We start from the raw sequence: 12,466 nt of genomic DNA, 5'->3' as shown, positions 1-12,466 counted from the left end.
GCAGGGGGACATGGCCATGTGGGGTACCCCCTCTCCAGCAGCAGGAGTGGGACAGGGTGGATGTGCCATGGGCAGTGCCAACACTGCCAAGCAGAGCCACACCACAGGTGTTCCAGTAATTTGCCCAAGGAAAACGGTATTAACAAGTACAATAATAAAGTTATTAGTAATAAATAAAAGAAGGATTTTATTGCCTTCAGTACTAGGGACACAGAGGACAGAATTACACAGGATGAGAGATGCTCTCCACCAGCAGAGCCCAGGGGTGCTGCTGCAGCAGTCCTGAGCCCCCCAGCCCTTGCCAAGGTGCCAAGCCCAGCCACCAGCCCAGTGGCCTCCCCATCTCCCTGGCAGCAAATGCCCCCAGAGCAGCCAGCAGCCCCTGCCCACAGCTGCAGGGAGCTGTGTGCCTCTGCCTGGGGCACTGCTGGGGTTTTTATCCTGCCTGTTGTGAGCTGGCCTGCAGTCAGGTGGGGCTGGGCCAGGAAAATGAACTGGTGTGAGCAGAGCCAAGCCCCGGCCCAGCCCCGCTCCTTCTCAGCAGGGGAACGGGGACGTGGCAAAGGGCACAGCTCTTGGTGCTGCTGCAAGGTACATGCTCCACAGGGGTGTGCTGCCCCTCATCATCCTCCTCCTCACTGCCCCTCATCCTCCTCCTCACTGCCCCTGCAGCTGTCTTGCTGCAGCATCCACGTTTATCTCCTAACAGCCACACACACACACACACACCACCACCAACACTACTAATTAATAATTAAAAACCCCACACAGCCAGTTAAAGCTCAGACCGTGAAGGAAAGGCAGCTGGCTGGCAAGCTGAAGCTCATCATCTTCTGTGTGAACTGCACAGGGGAGAAAAAATAATGTAATGACATGCTGAAGTCATTGTGCAAGGCTGATGCTCTGCTGAGCCCCGGTGTGCTGCTGCTCCTGGGGGCTGGGGCTCAGCTGAGAGATGTGGGATCAGAGGCAGAGCTCCACAGACACTCTGCAATGGCAGCAGTTGGCTCAGCCAGTGCTTGGGGTAGTTGGAGCCTTCCACAGTGCTGGCAGTGCTGGAAGGGCAGAAGGGTGTGTGGGACTGGCTGTGTGGGACCTGTGTGTGGGTCTGGCTGTGTGTGCCCTGTGTGTGGCTTCAGAGAAGGTGCTGTGGCTGTGTCTCACAGAACTGAAGCAGCCCCTCTGCCCCAGCAGGGCCCAGTGCTGCTCCCCAGGCTGTTGTAAGCAGTGAAAAGTATTAAATAGCACACACAAAAAAACCCACGCAAACAAAAACCAGGAAGAAAACAAAACAACAAACTCAAAAAACCCCAAACTTTACAAATGCATCTGCTGCATGAAATCACTTCCTTTGGGCCAAGCCTTTTGTGCAGCCCTGTGGGCTGGGGAAGGCAGCAGCAGGACCCTGGAGAGCCAGGCAGGTGTGGGCCTGGTGGGCAGCCCAGCCCTGGGGCACTGGGGCTGCTCTGCTTGTAGTGCTTTAGGGGTGATGGGGGTCCCAGCCCCCTCCTGGGGACTGGGCTGCCCCACCACTGCTGCAGGGGAGGCTGTGCAGGCAGGATTTGGGCAGGGAAGGTGAGGAGTGGGGCTGCCTGGTCAGGCCCATCACCTGCAGCTGGGAGCTGGACACAACAGCTGGACACAGCTGGCCTCCTCCTGCTGCCCAGGCACCCAAGTGTGGGTGTCTGCTGCCACGTCTCTGGCTCATCAGCCCACCTCTGGCAGCCCAGCAGGGACAAAAACACAGAACAACCCCAGCTGTGGACAGTGCAGAAGTGGCAGGGATGGCCCCTGTCCCCCACGCTGCGTGGGGTCCCCAGGACTGTCCCTGGCCAGGAGCCAGCTGAGCTGCACAATCCTGGGCAGGACGGGACCTCTGGGTAAGGTGGGCTCGAGGGGACTGTCCCTGCTGTGCCCAGGAGCTGCCAGGGAAGGGCTCAGGCTGGCAGCAGGACCTGCTGCAGGCCGGGTGCTGCCTGTGTGTCACTGCAGGGACTTGACAATGGCCCTCAGGGCGTGGGGAGTCTCTGGGACCGAGGGGGACGAGCTGTACAGGGGGTGGCTGTGATTCCTGCGCTGCTCCCGCAGGTAGGGAGGGACAGAGGAGCTCTTGATGTGCAGGATCCTGGTGTCCATCACCTCGCAGTCTATCTGCATCATCACCTCGTAGTCCTGCCCGTTGATCACATTCTCTGCACAAGGAAGGATAAAAAATAACAGGTCAGAGCTAGCCCTGCAAGCAAGGCATGCAACAGCACTGAAAGCAGAGCTTTGAGACTTTTTCAGTCTGGAGCAGGAGCTGCAGTGAGGGAGCTCACTTTCTGCAGCTGCACACGTGGAGCTTCATCTCACACAGCAGAGCCCCAGGCTGCTCGTGACACCTCAAAGAGCCCAGAGCACACTTAGCATGTGCAGTCACACCTAGAAACTAATGTCTTTTATTTCCCCTTCTTCATCTGTACATAATTACTGATGGAGTTTGCACTGCGTAACATTTATTACAGAACTGTTGTTCTTGAGCCACTGAAGCATGGGAGTGATTGAGGATAAGGTTTATTTAAGAAAGCTGAATGTTTCACTTTCTGTAACCCTCCTGACACTGAGGATCTTGAGGAATTTCTTCACCAGTTTATTAATTAAAAAAAGCTAAAATGTGATCTCTCAAAAGAATTAACTGTGCCTCATTCCCACCCTGACCTGGCTGTTGCACTTGAGTGATGTGGTGATGCTGGGCAAGGCCTGGCAGAGCCCTGGACACAGCAAGAGCCTGACCAGCACCCCAGTGCAGCCCCAGGCCCCATCTGCTGCCACAGGAGCTGCTGGGCTTACAGGCTGTGCACATGGCTAGCATCTGCTGCCTGCATTGAAAGGTGGGAGACTATTCCTGCACAGACAGTGTGCCCAGGAATGCAAGAGCCCGGATCGGGTTTCCAGGCACGACCAATCCTCTCAGAGTCAGAAGGCTGCCACTGGCAGGGTTTCCTTTCTGTGCTGAGGAGGATGGAGGATCACCTAATGGAAAGCGTATGGACTGCAGGAATGCAATATACATTACTAATTTTTACTGTTTTCCTGGATTAACTCTGACTCTGGATGACAGCTGACAAGCATGGCCGGACCCTCTTGCACCCCACACCACCTGTAGAAGCCATCAGATCAACTGTGTCTGGTACAGTAATGAAAAGCAGGAGCAAACCCTTGCTAAGGGGGCTGAGAGCCTGCAAGGGAAATCACAGCTCCCACCTGCAAGAAATGAAATAGAAAAGGCTCTGTATGTGCCACTGAGAGCCTGAAGCCAGGAGCAGCTGTGCAGGTCCCTGTGCCACTGACCCAAGCCCCTGAGCAGCCCCTGAGCCCTCCTGGGTGCTGCAGTGCTGCTAAAGCCCTGCCATGCCATCAGGTGCCAGCTGGGACCCTTCCAGAGGCCATCCCTGCAGGTCACCCTTCCTGCCTCGGGATGTGCTCTTGGCTCCCACCCCACAGGCTCAGGAGCAGCTCAGGACAGGGGGCTGGGCAGGGCAGCAGAGGGGCACGAGGGGCACAGAGCCTGGAGCCAGCAAAGGGACACAGACGGGCTCCCTGTGACCCAGCAAGCTGGAAACAGCTCCTCAGCTCTCATGCTGCAGTTGACAGGACCCCAGCTGTGTGAAAACAGTGCTCCAAAGCCACAAGTGGGTGAGTGGGATGGGATGGAGGCCAGGGCCAGGAAAATGTTCTGGTAAAGCAGAGCTTCCCTGGCTACCCACAGCAGCCAGCACAGAGGGCTGTCATTAAGGGCTGGGCACTGCACAAGACAGAGAAGAGCAATCCCAAGGGCTGTCCAGGCAAGGCAGGGAGCTGAGCTGTGTGGGTGGCACTGGGGAACCAGCCCAGCCCATTCTGGCCAGCTGGGATCCTGCTCCCCCTGTGCTGACACAGCTCCTTCCCAGCAAAGTCTGCCAGGATCAAGGGAGCCACAGCTCTGCTACCCCATGGCAAGAGGGGCTGTGTGTTCTGAGCCCACCACAGCAGACAGAGCTGGGAGGAGGCTCAGGATGAGCCTTTCTGGCCAGCAGGCACACAGGGGATGCACATCCCCCACAGTGACATTCACAGGAGTACCCAAATCCTGCCCTGGGCCTGTGAGCCAGCCCAGGAGGTAAGGGCAGGTTTGAAGCTGGCATCTGGTTCTTTCCCTTTCTGGGGTGAAGGCACTGAACTGCTGCAGAAAGCCTCTGCAAAGGCTTTGATGTCACAGGGGTGAGGGCAGCAGTGGGAATGGCTCAATGCCCACCACAGGCATTTCCAGCAGCTTTTCTCATTAGCATTAGCTCCAAACACACCTAGAAGAGGAGGTGGCATGCTCCCCAAAGACTGCTTGGTGCTGCTGCCAGGCCCCTGGACCAGCTTGGTGGTAAGGAGGGCTCTGGAGTGTGGCAGCCCCAGCCCAGGGAGGGGCTGGAGCTCTGGAACACCCATGGGATGGTCTCAGCACAACAGCAGGCAAACGTGACCTGAGTGCAGCTGGCACAATCCCCTGCTTGGGAAGAGTGGCTCACTATCATTGTAAAAAATGATTCCACACTCCATCCTGAGCTGCAGGCAATTAAACTGCTTCAGGATCTGGATGAGAAATAGACAGCATACTTGGAAGATTTCTGGAAGATGCTAAACTGGGCAGATTCCAACCACCTTGGAGTGGGGCTAGATTGGATGAGACTGCAGTTTTGATAAAAGAGAGAAGCTGTCCAAAATCTTCAGAAGGCATTTCAACCATGGCCAGAGTTGGAAAACATGAGTAAAAACGGGGCTGGGCAGAAGTGCTACAGAAAAACCTTGAGGACTGCAGAGGATCACTGTGGGTAAGCCAGCAGAATGACAGGACTAGAAACAACAGCTCCACTGCAAGAGAAACATATTTAACTTTGCCCGAGTTTCTAAGGATAATGAAATACAAACCCTGGATGAAAACACCTCGGGGAGATGAGAGGATCTCCATGATGAAGAGTTTTTAAGGCAAGGCTGGAGGAGCAGCTGCCCATCAAGCCCTTGGGTACCAGAGCTCCACAGACACTTGCATCCACTCCTGGTCCCTCTGGCCTGCCTTTCTGTGAGCTCATGACTGCTGCACCTGGAGCTGTGGGTTCTCCACCAGACTCCATGGTCTGATCAGATTCCCAGAACAAGCAAATGATTTTGCCTGGTGTCAGATCCTTCAAACCCAGCCTTGTCAGGCTTCCTCTCCTTCCCCTCCCGTGCAGTACCAACACCTGGAGGCACCAGTGGGGCACAGGGTGGGTTTCCAGAGGGGCTGTGCCCAGCCCTGAGCTCACCAGCTGCGTGTGGCTGATCCCTGGAGGGGTCAGTGTGTGTCAGAGCAGCCCTGACACAGTGATTCCCAGAGTTTATGTCTGAATTACCTGGGCCTGATGTTTGCTGGGATTACGTAAGTGAAAACACAGGAAGGGATCTCCTGTAGAGGTGTCTGGATTTATAAATAGATTTATTGCTCCTCTTTGAAGTTCAGAACATACAGTTTCTCACACAGTGCAGACTCAGGCTTAAGAAGCCATCCTTGCTGGGCCAAGAGCCTGTGCTGCAGTTAATTATTTGTTAACAGGTTTAAAAGCCATGCCTCAGATGATTGACTCTTTCAAATTAATAGCAAAGGTAATTGTGCCAAGCATTGCTGCTCTGACTGCACTTCCCCAAAGAGCCTTGCTGGCTCCTGCAGGCTGGACCAAACTCCCAGCACGAGCTTGGTCTAGGGAGCAGAAACCTAATTCCCAGTGCTGCTCTCCCCCTAAAAACAATCAGCTTGCAACACCCAACAGATGAAAGATGAAGTCCAAACCAAAACCAAAGAAGGCTGGGGGCATTAACTACTGCTGCAAATTACTGAGGATGATGGAAGATTGTCTTCATATCTGAAACACTAGATTTTTAAAGCTGCCTGAAAAGGCCATAAAACCAAAATCCTCCTTCTTCCCTCAGTAGCAAAGACATCCATCAATCAGCTGGCTGGTCAAATGTCTGAGAATGAGCACCTACTTCTGTGGGAGATGCTCTCTCAGAAAAAGGCAGGAGACAGGCAGTGAAACTTTTGTTCTGCAGTCAGTAATAACAAAGGGTGATGTCAGCTGTCTCCACAGACTTCAACTTTACACATATCATTAGGCTGTTTGGCCCTATCTGTCTTAAAAAATATGTAATTCTGGTGATTTACCCTTTCCTACTTATATCTCCCCAAAAAGCTTTGCTGCAGCAAATGTTCATTGTGACAACTGGTGTCTGCAGGGAAACTGAAACAGAGCTTCCCTGAAAGACCACCTGAGCTGGCTGGACTGTTTAACTCCATGGAAAAGCACTCATGCCATAGGTACATTTACAGAGCCTTATTCTACCAGAACTATGAATTTTACCTCACTCTGGGCAATATCACAAAAAAATACTCTGTGGGACCAATATTCTGTCATTCAGTGAGGTCCTCAGGCCCTTTTCTAAGGCCCCAGCTGCCTTTGAAGCAGATAACTCATGCACCTACTGGCTGCTTTCTGAGCACTTTCAAATGGTCAGAACCTGCCTGGCTTATGTGCTTTGCTCACTGAGCACACATTTAAGGTGCTATAAACCAAATAGATGTGGATTATGTGTCCTTGCTCCTGGTAAGGTACAGGGAGGGCAATCACTTGCCCCATCCTTACTTTAACTACCTGTCTTTGTCAACCAGGCTGGAGAATCACCCCTCCTTGTGGGGGGAGCAGAGGGTGACTCCTATCCATGAAGCAGTTGAACTGATGTCAAAATAGGAGCCAGCAAACTATCCCTGGGTAAGGTGATCCAAACCCACCAACTTATTAAAGCCATCTTTGCTGAACACCTACTCACACTCTGGACTTTCCACAACTCCTTCAGAAGAGGAAGTTTTCACTCTGTGTCAGCATTAACCTACACTGGAGCCCCTTCTGCATGCCCATCTCTCAGAGCAGCAGAAGCCAGGGCAGACTTCAGAGAGCCACTAAGGTGTTCCAGCACCTGGGTGCTTTGTGCCAAGCTGCCAATGATAAAGTTCAGCTTTAGGAATGATTTAGCACAGAATCACCCAAATAGTTTTTACTGTAACCTGCCCTGGCCCAATCCAGAGCTCGTGTTTGGGGCAGCAGGGCTCAGAAAGCCGAGCTGCAGGAGCTGAAGGCACCAGCTGCACTCTGGCACTGCTGGAGGGCTGCAGCTGTCCCCACACATAACTCAGGGGCTCTCTCCACACTGTCACTGCTGCAATCTTCCATCTCATCTCTGTTGAGAAGCCCTGACTGACTACCCACACATCTGGACAGTGTTTCCATCTGAAGGGCTGCTATGCACTACCAAATAAGTATATAAATGAAGCAGTGCTGCAGACTAAAAATACGCTCGCTGCAGCAGCGCAGCAGGATTGCTAAAACATTTACAGATTGGCTCGTTGGACAGGACTGCTTGAGGCAAGGGAGAAAGTTAGAGTGTGACCCAAATAACCTCCCTTTTAAAAAGCAAATCCCCACTTGGAGCTACTTCCAAACAGAAGGGTTGTAGTGGTCTCACCTCTGTGAAGTCAGCTGTCCTCAGTCCTGGGCACAGCCTAGGTGAGATCCTGGCATTTCAGTCTCCAGGTCTCCTACCACCCCTCTGACTGTGAGCCAGGCACCTCCAGGAACACAGAAACACTGGACCCACACCATCAAAGTCACCCTGACCAGCCATGAGCTGACAGCAAGGAGACAGGGTCTCTCTCCAAGCCTAATCCATGGGAGCAGTGGTGTCAGGGGTTATCCAAGGGAGATACACACAGGCATGAGAGGGAAGCAGGAAAACCAGAACACTCCCTGTGGCCTCTGAAGTAACCAATGGAGCCACCAGAGGCTGTGGGTGAGGAGCATCAGCTGCCCTTAGCTTACACCAGTGTGGTTTTTGGAAGAGTCAGCAGCACCTGTGAGCAATGTGGTCAGTGGCCACCTGTGCCAGTTGGGGCTCTGCAGGACCTGCTCTACCCTGGGAGGTCTCAGGGAGAGGGAAGGAAAGCTGGCTTTTCCCAGGGACCATTCCCCACTGGATTTCCCACCTCCCTGTCCAATCTCCTTTCATGCTGCCTCACTTCCCTCTAAGATGAAGAACATGAGCTGCTGAGGAGATGGCCCAGTGTGCACTTGGTGTGGCTGCTCTCATTTTGGAGAGGGAGCCAATGGTCACCTCAGGAAGGGAGGATCAGACTCACCAGTGCTGACCCTCACAGGCACCTCATTTAAAACTCCCTCTCATGGAGTATTTCTCGGAAAAACAGAGATATTTTTGACAGCTCTGGCTGTGCATATGTGTGCTGTTGGCAGGGCAGCATTGCTGCAGGATGACCATATTTAAAACCTAACCAGCTGTGACAATGCTAATGACAAGAGGCAAAAACCCAAAGAGAAAACAAAGACAAGGGTAAGGAGTTCTGCTGCACAGAAAACTCTGGGGAGTGAAGGCAAGAGGCTGGAGAAGAGCAATGCTCTTAGTCAGAACCATCCCATGCCCACTTGGGAGGCACTCAAAGGATAAACAAACTTCCCACACTGCCTGCAGATCCAGACCTACTCACTTTACAAGCCATAAAACTGCACACAGGAGAGCAGCCTGGAAAGGCATTCCAGTAAAGGCTCCTTTCAAGAAGCAGGGCTGGAGGGCTTGTCCCAGGCCCAGGGCACTGCTGCCTGTGAGTGCAGCAGGGACTGGGAGCCAGGGCACCTCCCCAGCACAGAGCTGGGTGTGAGCCCACTGCAACAGCCCCTCCACTGCAAAATGAGAGCAGCTGTTTGCACCTTTTAGAGAGACACTACCCTGTCAGTGAGCCTTCCCTCTTGCTTCCTTTCAGCAGCCTCAAAGAACCATCTTTTCCCAGGTTACTGAACCCCCAGCATGTGACTGTGCTGAAGAGACCATCCTCATCCTCACTCCCTCCCTCTGGGGCCTCCATGGGAGCACTAAGGATGGGCACTAAGGTAGGGCTTTCCTCTGCACAATCTGTGCTCTCTTCCCAGGCTGTTCACATCCCAGGACACGCTCACTTCTCACAGATTCTGCCAACTGGTGCAAAACTGACACTTTGGTTGAAGCCATTTCTTAAAAGTTTGCCTTATTTGTCATTCTCCTGATACTTACAGAGCCTCAGTGGTTAACACTAGCACAAGAACACTTTACTCCTTCCTCCAGCAGTGCTGACTTCAAGTGCTCCTTTACACCTTGGTCCTCCACAGGCACTAGAGATTCCCTGGCAGGCTTCCTCTGAAAAATATTTTTACTATTTTTTTAATGCCTCAGGCACACTGTTGCTCAGTATCTTTTTCTGGCTTAACATCTTATGGTTTGACATTTAGTCTGCCAGAAATTATCCTCCTTTTTTTTCCCTATTCCCTCATTTGGCTACAATGTTCATTGTTTAGAAGATATCTTTTTACTTCTATGAATTGACTTTAATGTGTTACTTAAGCCCATTGGATTTTTTAGTGTTCTTTTAAAGATTTTTGCAGTGAGATTTTAATCTTTAATTAATCTTCATCTGCCAGCATTTTAACCCCACTAGTTTTTCTTTTCATGTAGTCCTATTATATTTAGCCCCTACCTTTGAACTGCAGCATTTCAAGTTGCAGGCTTACTGATAAAATTAATTTAACGACTGAACTTTTATTTTCAAGAGGCAGCATGATGTTTTCATTGACATGGACTCTGCCTATCACCCAGTATCACTTGTACCCTGGTGTTAAAGTGTGTCACTGATTTAAGACTGAAGGCTGCTGAGAGCCTGTATTCCTTTACAGCTGAAATGTCTTTATGGGTTGGACAGCATCCAGAGTGAGCCGAATTTTCCACCTGGACACATAAAGCTACTTCATTTATTTAGACACTGCAATCAGCTCTTGATCACAGAAGAGTATTTTTAACAGCATCTTCTGTGTGTGTGGGGTGAGCACCCTCCTCCACAGGAGCCTCTGTGATTCAGTGCCTGTGTCAGAGAATGATGAAAGTGCTGTCTGAATGCAGCGTGCTAATAAAGACACACTGCAAACATTTCTGTCTCCCACTACAGCAACAGCAGATTTACAGCTTTAATGCTCTCAAACAGGGCTCCTCCTTCCCCACAGACAGGGGCAGCTGGGGCTGGCAGTCACTTCTCCAGCCACATCCATCCAGAGGGTGTCTGTGCTGGACGGGGATGTGGCACAGCCTCTTCCTCTGGAGCTGCTGCAGGCTCAGGCAGCATGCAGGGAGGTGATTTACTTAATGAAGTGGGGAATGAGCAAAAATGTCCTTCAGGAGCTCAGCATGTGCTTTTCAAACACTTTCCAAGGCCAGAGGATGCCCAGGAAGCAGAGCAGGAAGCACCAGGGATGGGGTGGGCTGTGTGAAGAGGTGAGGAAGTGGAGCACAGAGCCAGGATGAGGAGCAGGGAAAAGCCTCCCAGCCCTGCTGGCAGGAGTCTCCTTAGAGACTGACCCAAACACTCCAACAGGCCCTCTCAGGGCTGTGCTCTCACCAGTCCCTAGCTGTGCTCCAGTGATGTCCTCAAGACATAAACATGAACCTCCTCTACCAGCTCTGTTGCAGATTTTTGTGTTTTTATGGGGTGAGCTCATTATGGATAATTATGCTTCAGATCACTGCAGAAATAAAGAGCTACCAGAGTTGGCCTGTGTATCACAAACATAAAACTGTTTGCCACCTATAACTTCACACCGAGAGGGATTATATAATCCTGAATTTTAATCCTGAATTTATATAATCCTGAATTTGACACAAGTGTGTCATTCCTGTGGGAAAGCCAACCCGCTGGAATAACTCAACACTGGCACTGGAAATACTAAGTATGAAGCCCAATTAATTTATGACTAATTATCTGCCCCCTTGATGAACAGCACATTCCCAGCAAAATGCCATCTGCAGCAGTTGCCCTGCCTGCTCCAGCAAAACCCAAGAGTTACTCTTCTCTGTATTAATTAAGGGGCAAAAGGCACTGAAGATCATCTGAAATAACCTTCCTGTTATTTTGAATGCATAAAAATAGATTACTCATTTAGCAATTTAGGTAAACAGCTCGTTATGAAAAGTCATTAGGGAATAAGCCTTCATGATTTCATTTCTTGATCGTTTCCTGTCTAAATAAATAAACATGAACTCAAGTGACACAGATTCCATTACTTTTGTGCACAGATTCTTGAATTATTTCTTTCATACTTTTTTGAATAATTCAATCTCCTCCCTTCTATCAAAGACAACATATTAACAAACATGGCTGGGGAGTGCAGTCTTTCAAAAGTAACAAAAGCTGTTGAAAACTTCTGTGTAAGGTTTAATCTAGGCAATGATCAATTCTGATTCAAAGAAATGTAGCAAAGTTTGAGGGAATATTTTATTTTGACAAGCTGCACTTCCACATGGCTTTGAGACCAGAGAGGCAAATAGCAGCATCTTACATGATTACTAAAATCTGTTGTTAAAACTCCTCATTAAACAATGTTCTGCCATCATTTCAATCCTGACCCCTGCAGCACAGCTCTCCATGAGCACAGGAGCACAAGTGCAAGTCTGACATTGGCAAATCCTCCAAAAGCCAGGAGAACCACAGGACATGCTGCCTGTCCATGGCTGCACACAGGACTCTGCAGGCTCTCCTCTGTCCCAGCCCAGGCTCAGGCATCAGCTGCTGCACTGAGGTCTGACCATGGCTCTGGTTCTTCCCTACTTCACCAAACTACTTTTATTCCTCAACTGGCAGCTCAAGAAACAAAAGAATGGCAGTTTGAAAACTGGAATGACAGCACTGGAGACGTTCTCAGATGTATTTCCCTACATCCTGTTTAGAGAACTTGATGGACTCTCAGTGACTTTCCCAAAAAACCTCAGCAGTCACCCTGCTTTCATCTCCCATCCACGTTCTAATCCCACCTACACAACTTCCAGAGCTTCCTGATCACACACTGCAGCTTGAAGGCTGTGCTGACTTGTCAGCACTTTCTGCTAAATGCAGCAAAAAGCAGAAACACTGAGGGAAGTATCTCTACAGCTCATGCTTGTGCAGGCAAGAGATGTGTCCTGTACACCTGGCAGAGTGGCACGAGCTTCCCAGCCTGGTGCCCAGGACAGCAGCTGTGACAGGGAGCCACGGGCACCACCACAGGGAGAACAGTGAAGGACAATAGCTACGGATAGCAGGGACCATCACCCTCCTGGAAACTCTTCTGGAGTTATCCAAACAGAGAGAGAGGCCTCCCAAAATGCCAAGCACAACCTTCAGGGAAGGCAGTTGCTGTTCAGTCAGATATGTATTGTTTTAGACCTTCCCCAATGACTGACTACCAATTCTGTTTCTTGTTCTGAAAAAAGGAAACAGCATCTTTTGTTTGCTTGACCCTGAAAGGCAGAGGAAGTTGAAGACTTTATTTATTCAACCCTAAGACATGGGAACTTACAGACCATT

General features: G+C 50.8%; 1 protein-coding gene across 2 annotated transcripts in view; it reads right to left on the bottom strand.

The window, feature by feature from the left end:
• Positions 1-160: 160 nt before the first annotated feature.
• ATF6 (activating transcription factor 6) overlaps positions 161-12,466 on the bottom strand; it is a 69,548-nt gene continuing 57,242 nt past the window's right edge. For both annotated transcript variants that reach the window (XM_056497418.1, XM_056497419.1), the window contains exon 16: positions 161-2,192. In XM_056497418.1, coding sequence (XP_056353393.1) covers positions 1,984-2,192 — 209 coding nt within the window. In that variant the 3' untranslated portion in view covers positions 161-1,983. The remainder of the gene's footprint in view (positions 2,193-12,466) is intronic.

The sequence above is a fragment of the Oenanthe melanoleuca genome, chromosome 8, assembly GCF_029582105.1.
Source record: "Oenanthe melanoleuca isolate GR-GAL-2019-014 chromosome 8, OMel1.0, whole genome shotgun sequence".
NCBI lineage: Eukaryota > Metazoa > Chordata > Aves > Passeriformes > Muscicapidae > Oenanthe > Oenanthe melanoleuca.
Note: the sequence above shows the minus strand (reverse complement) of the source record. Positions and strands in the feature narration are given on the sequence as shown.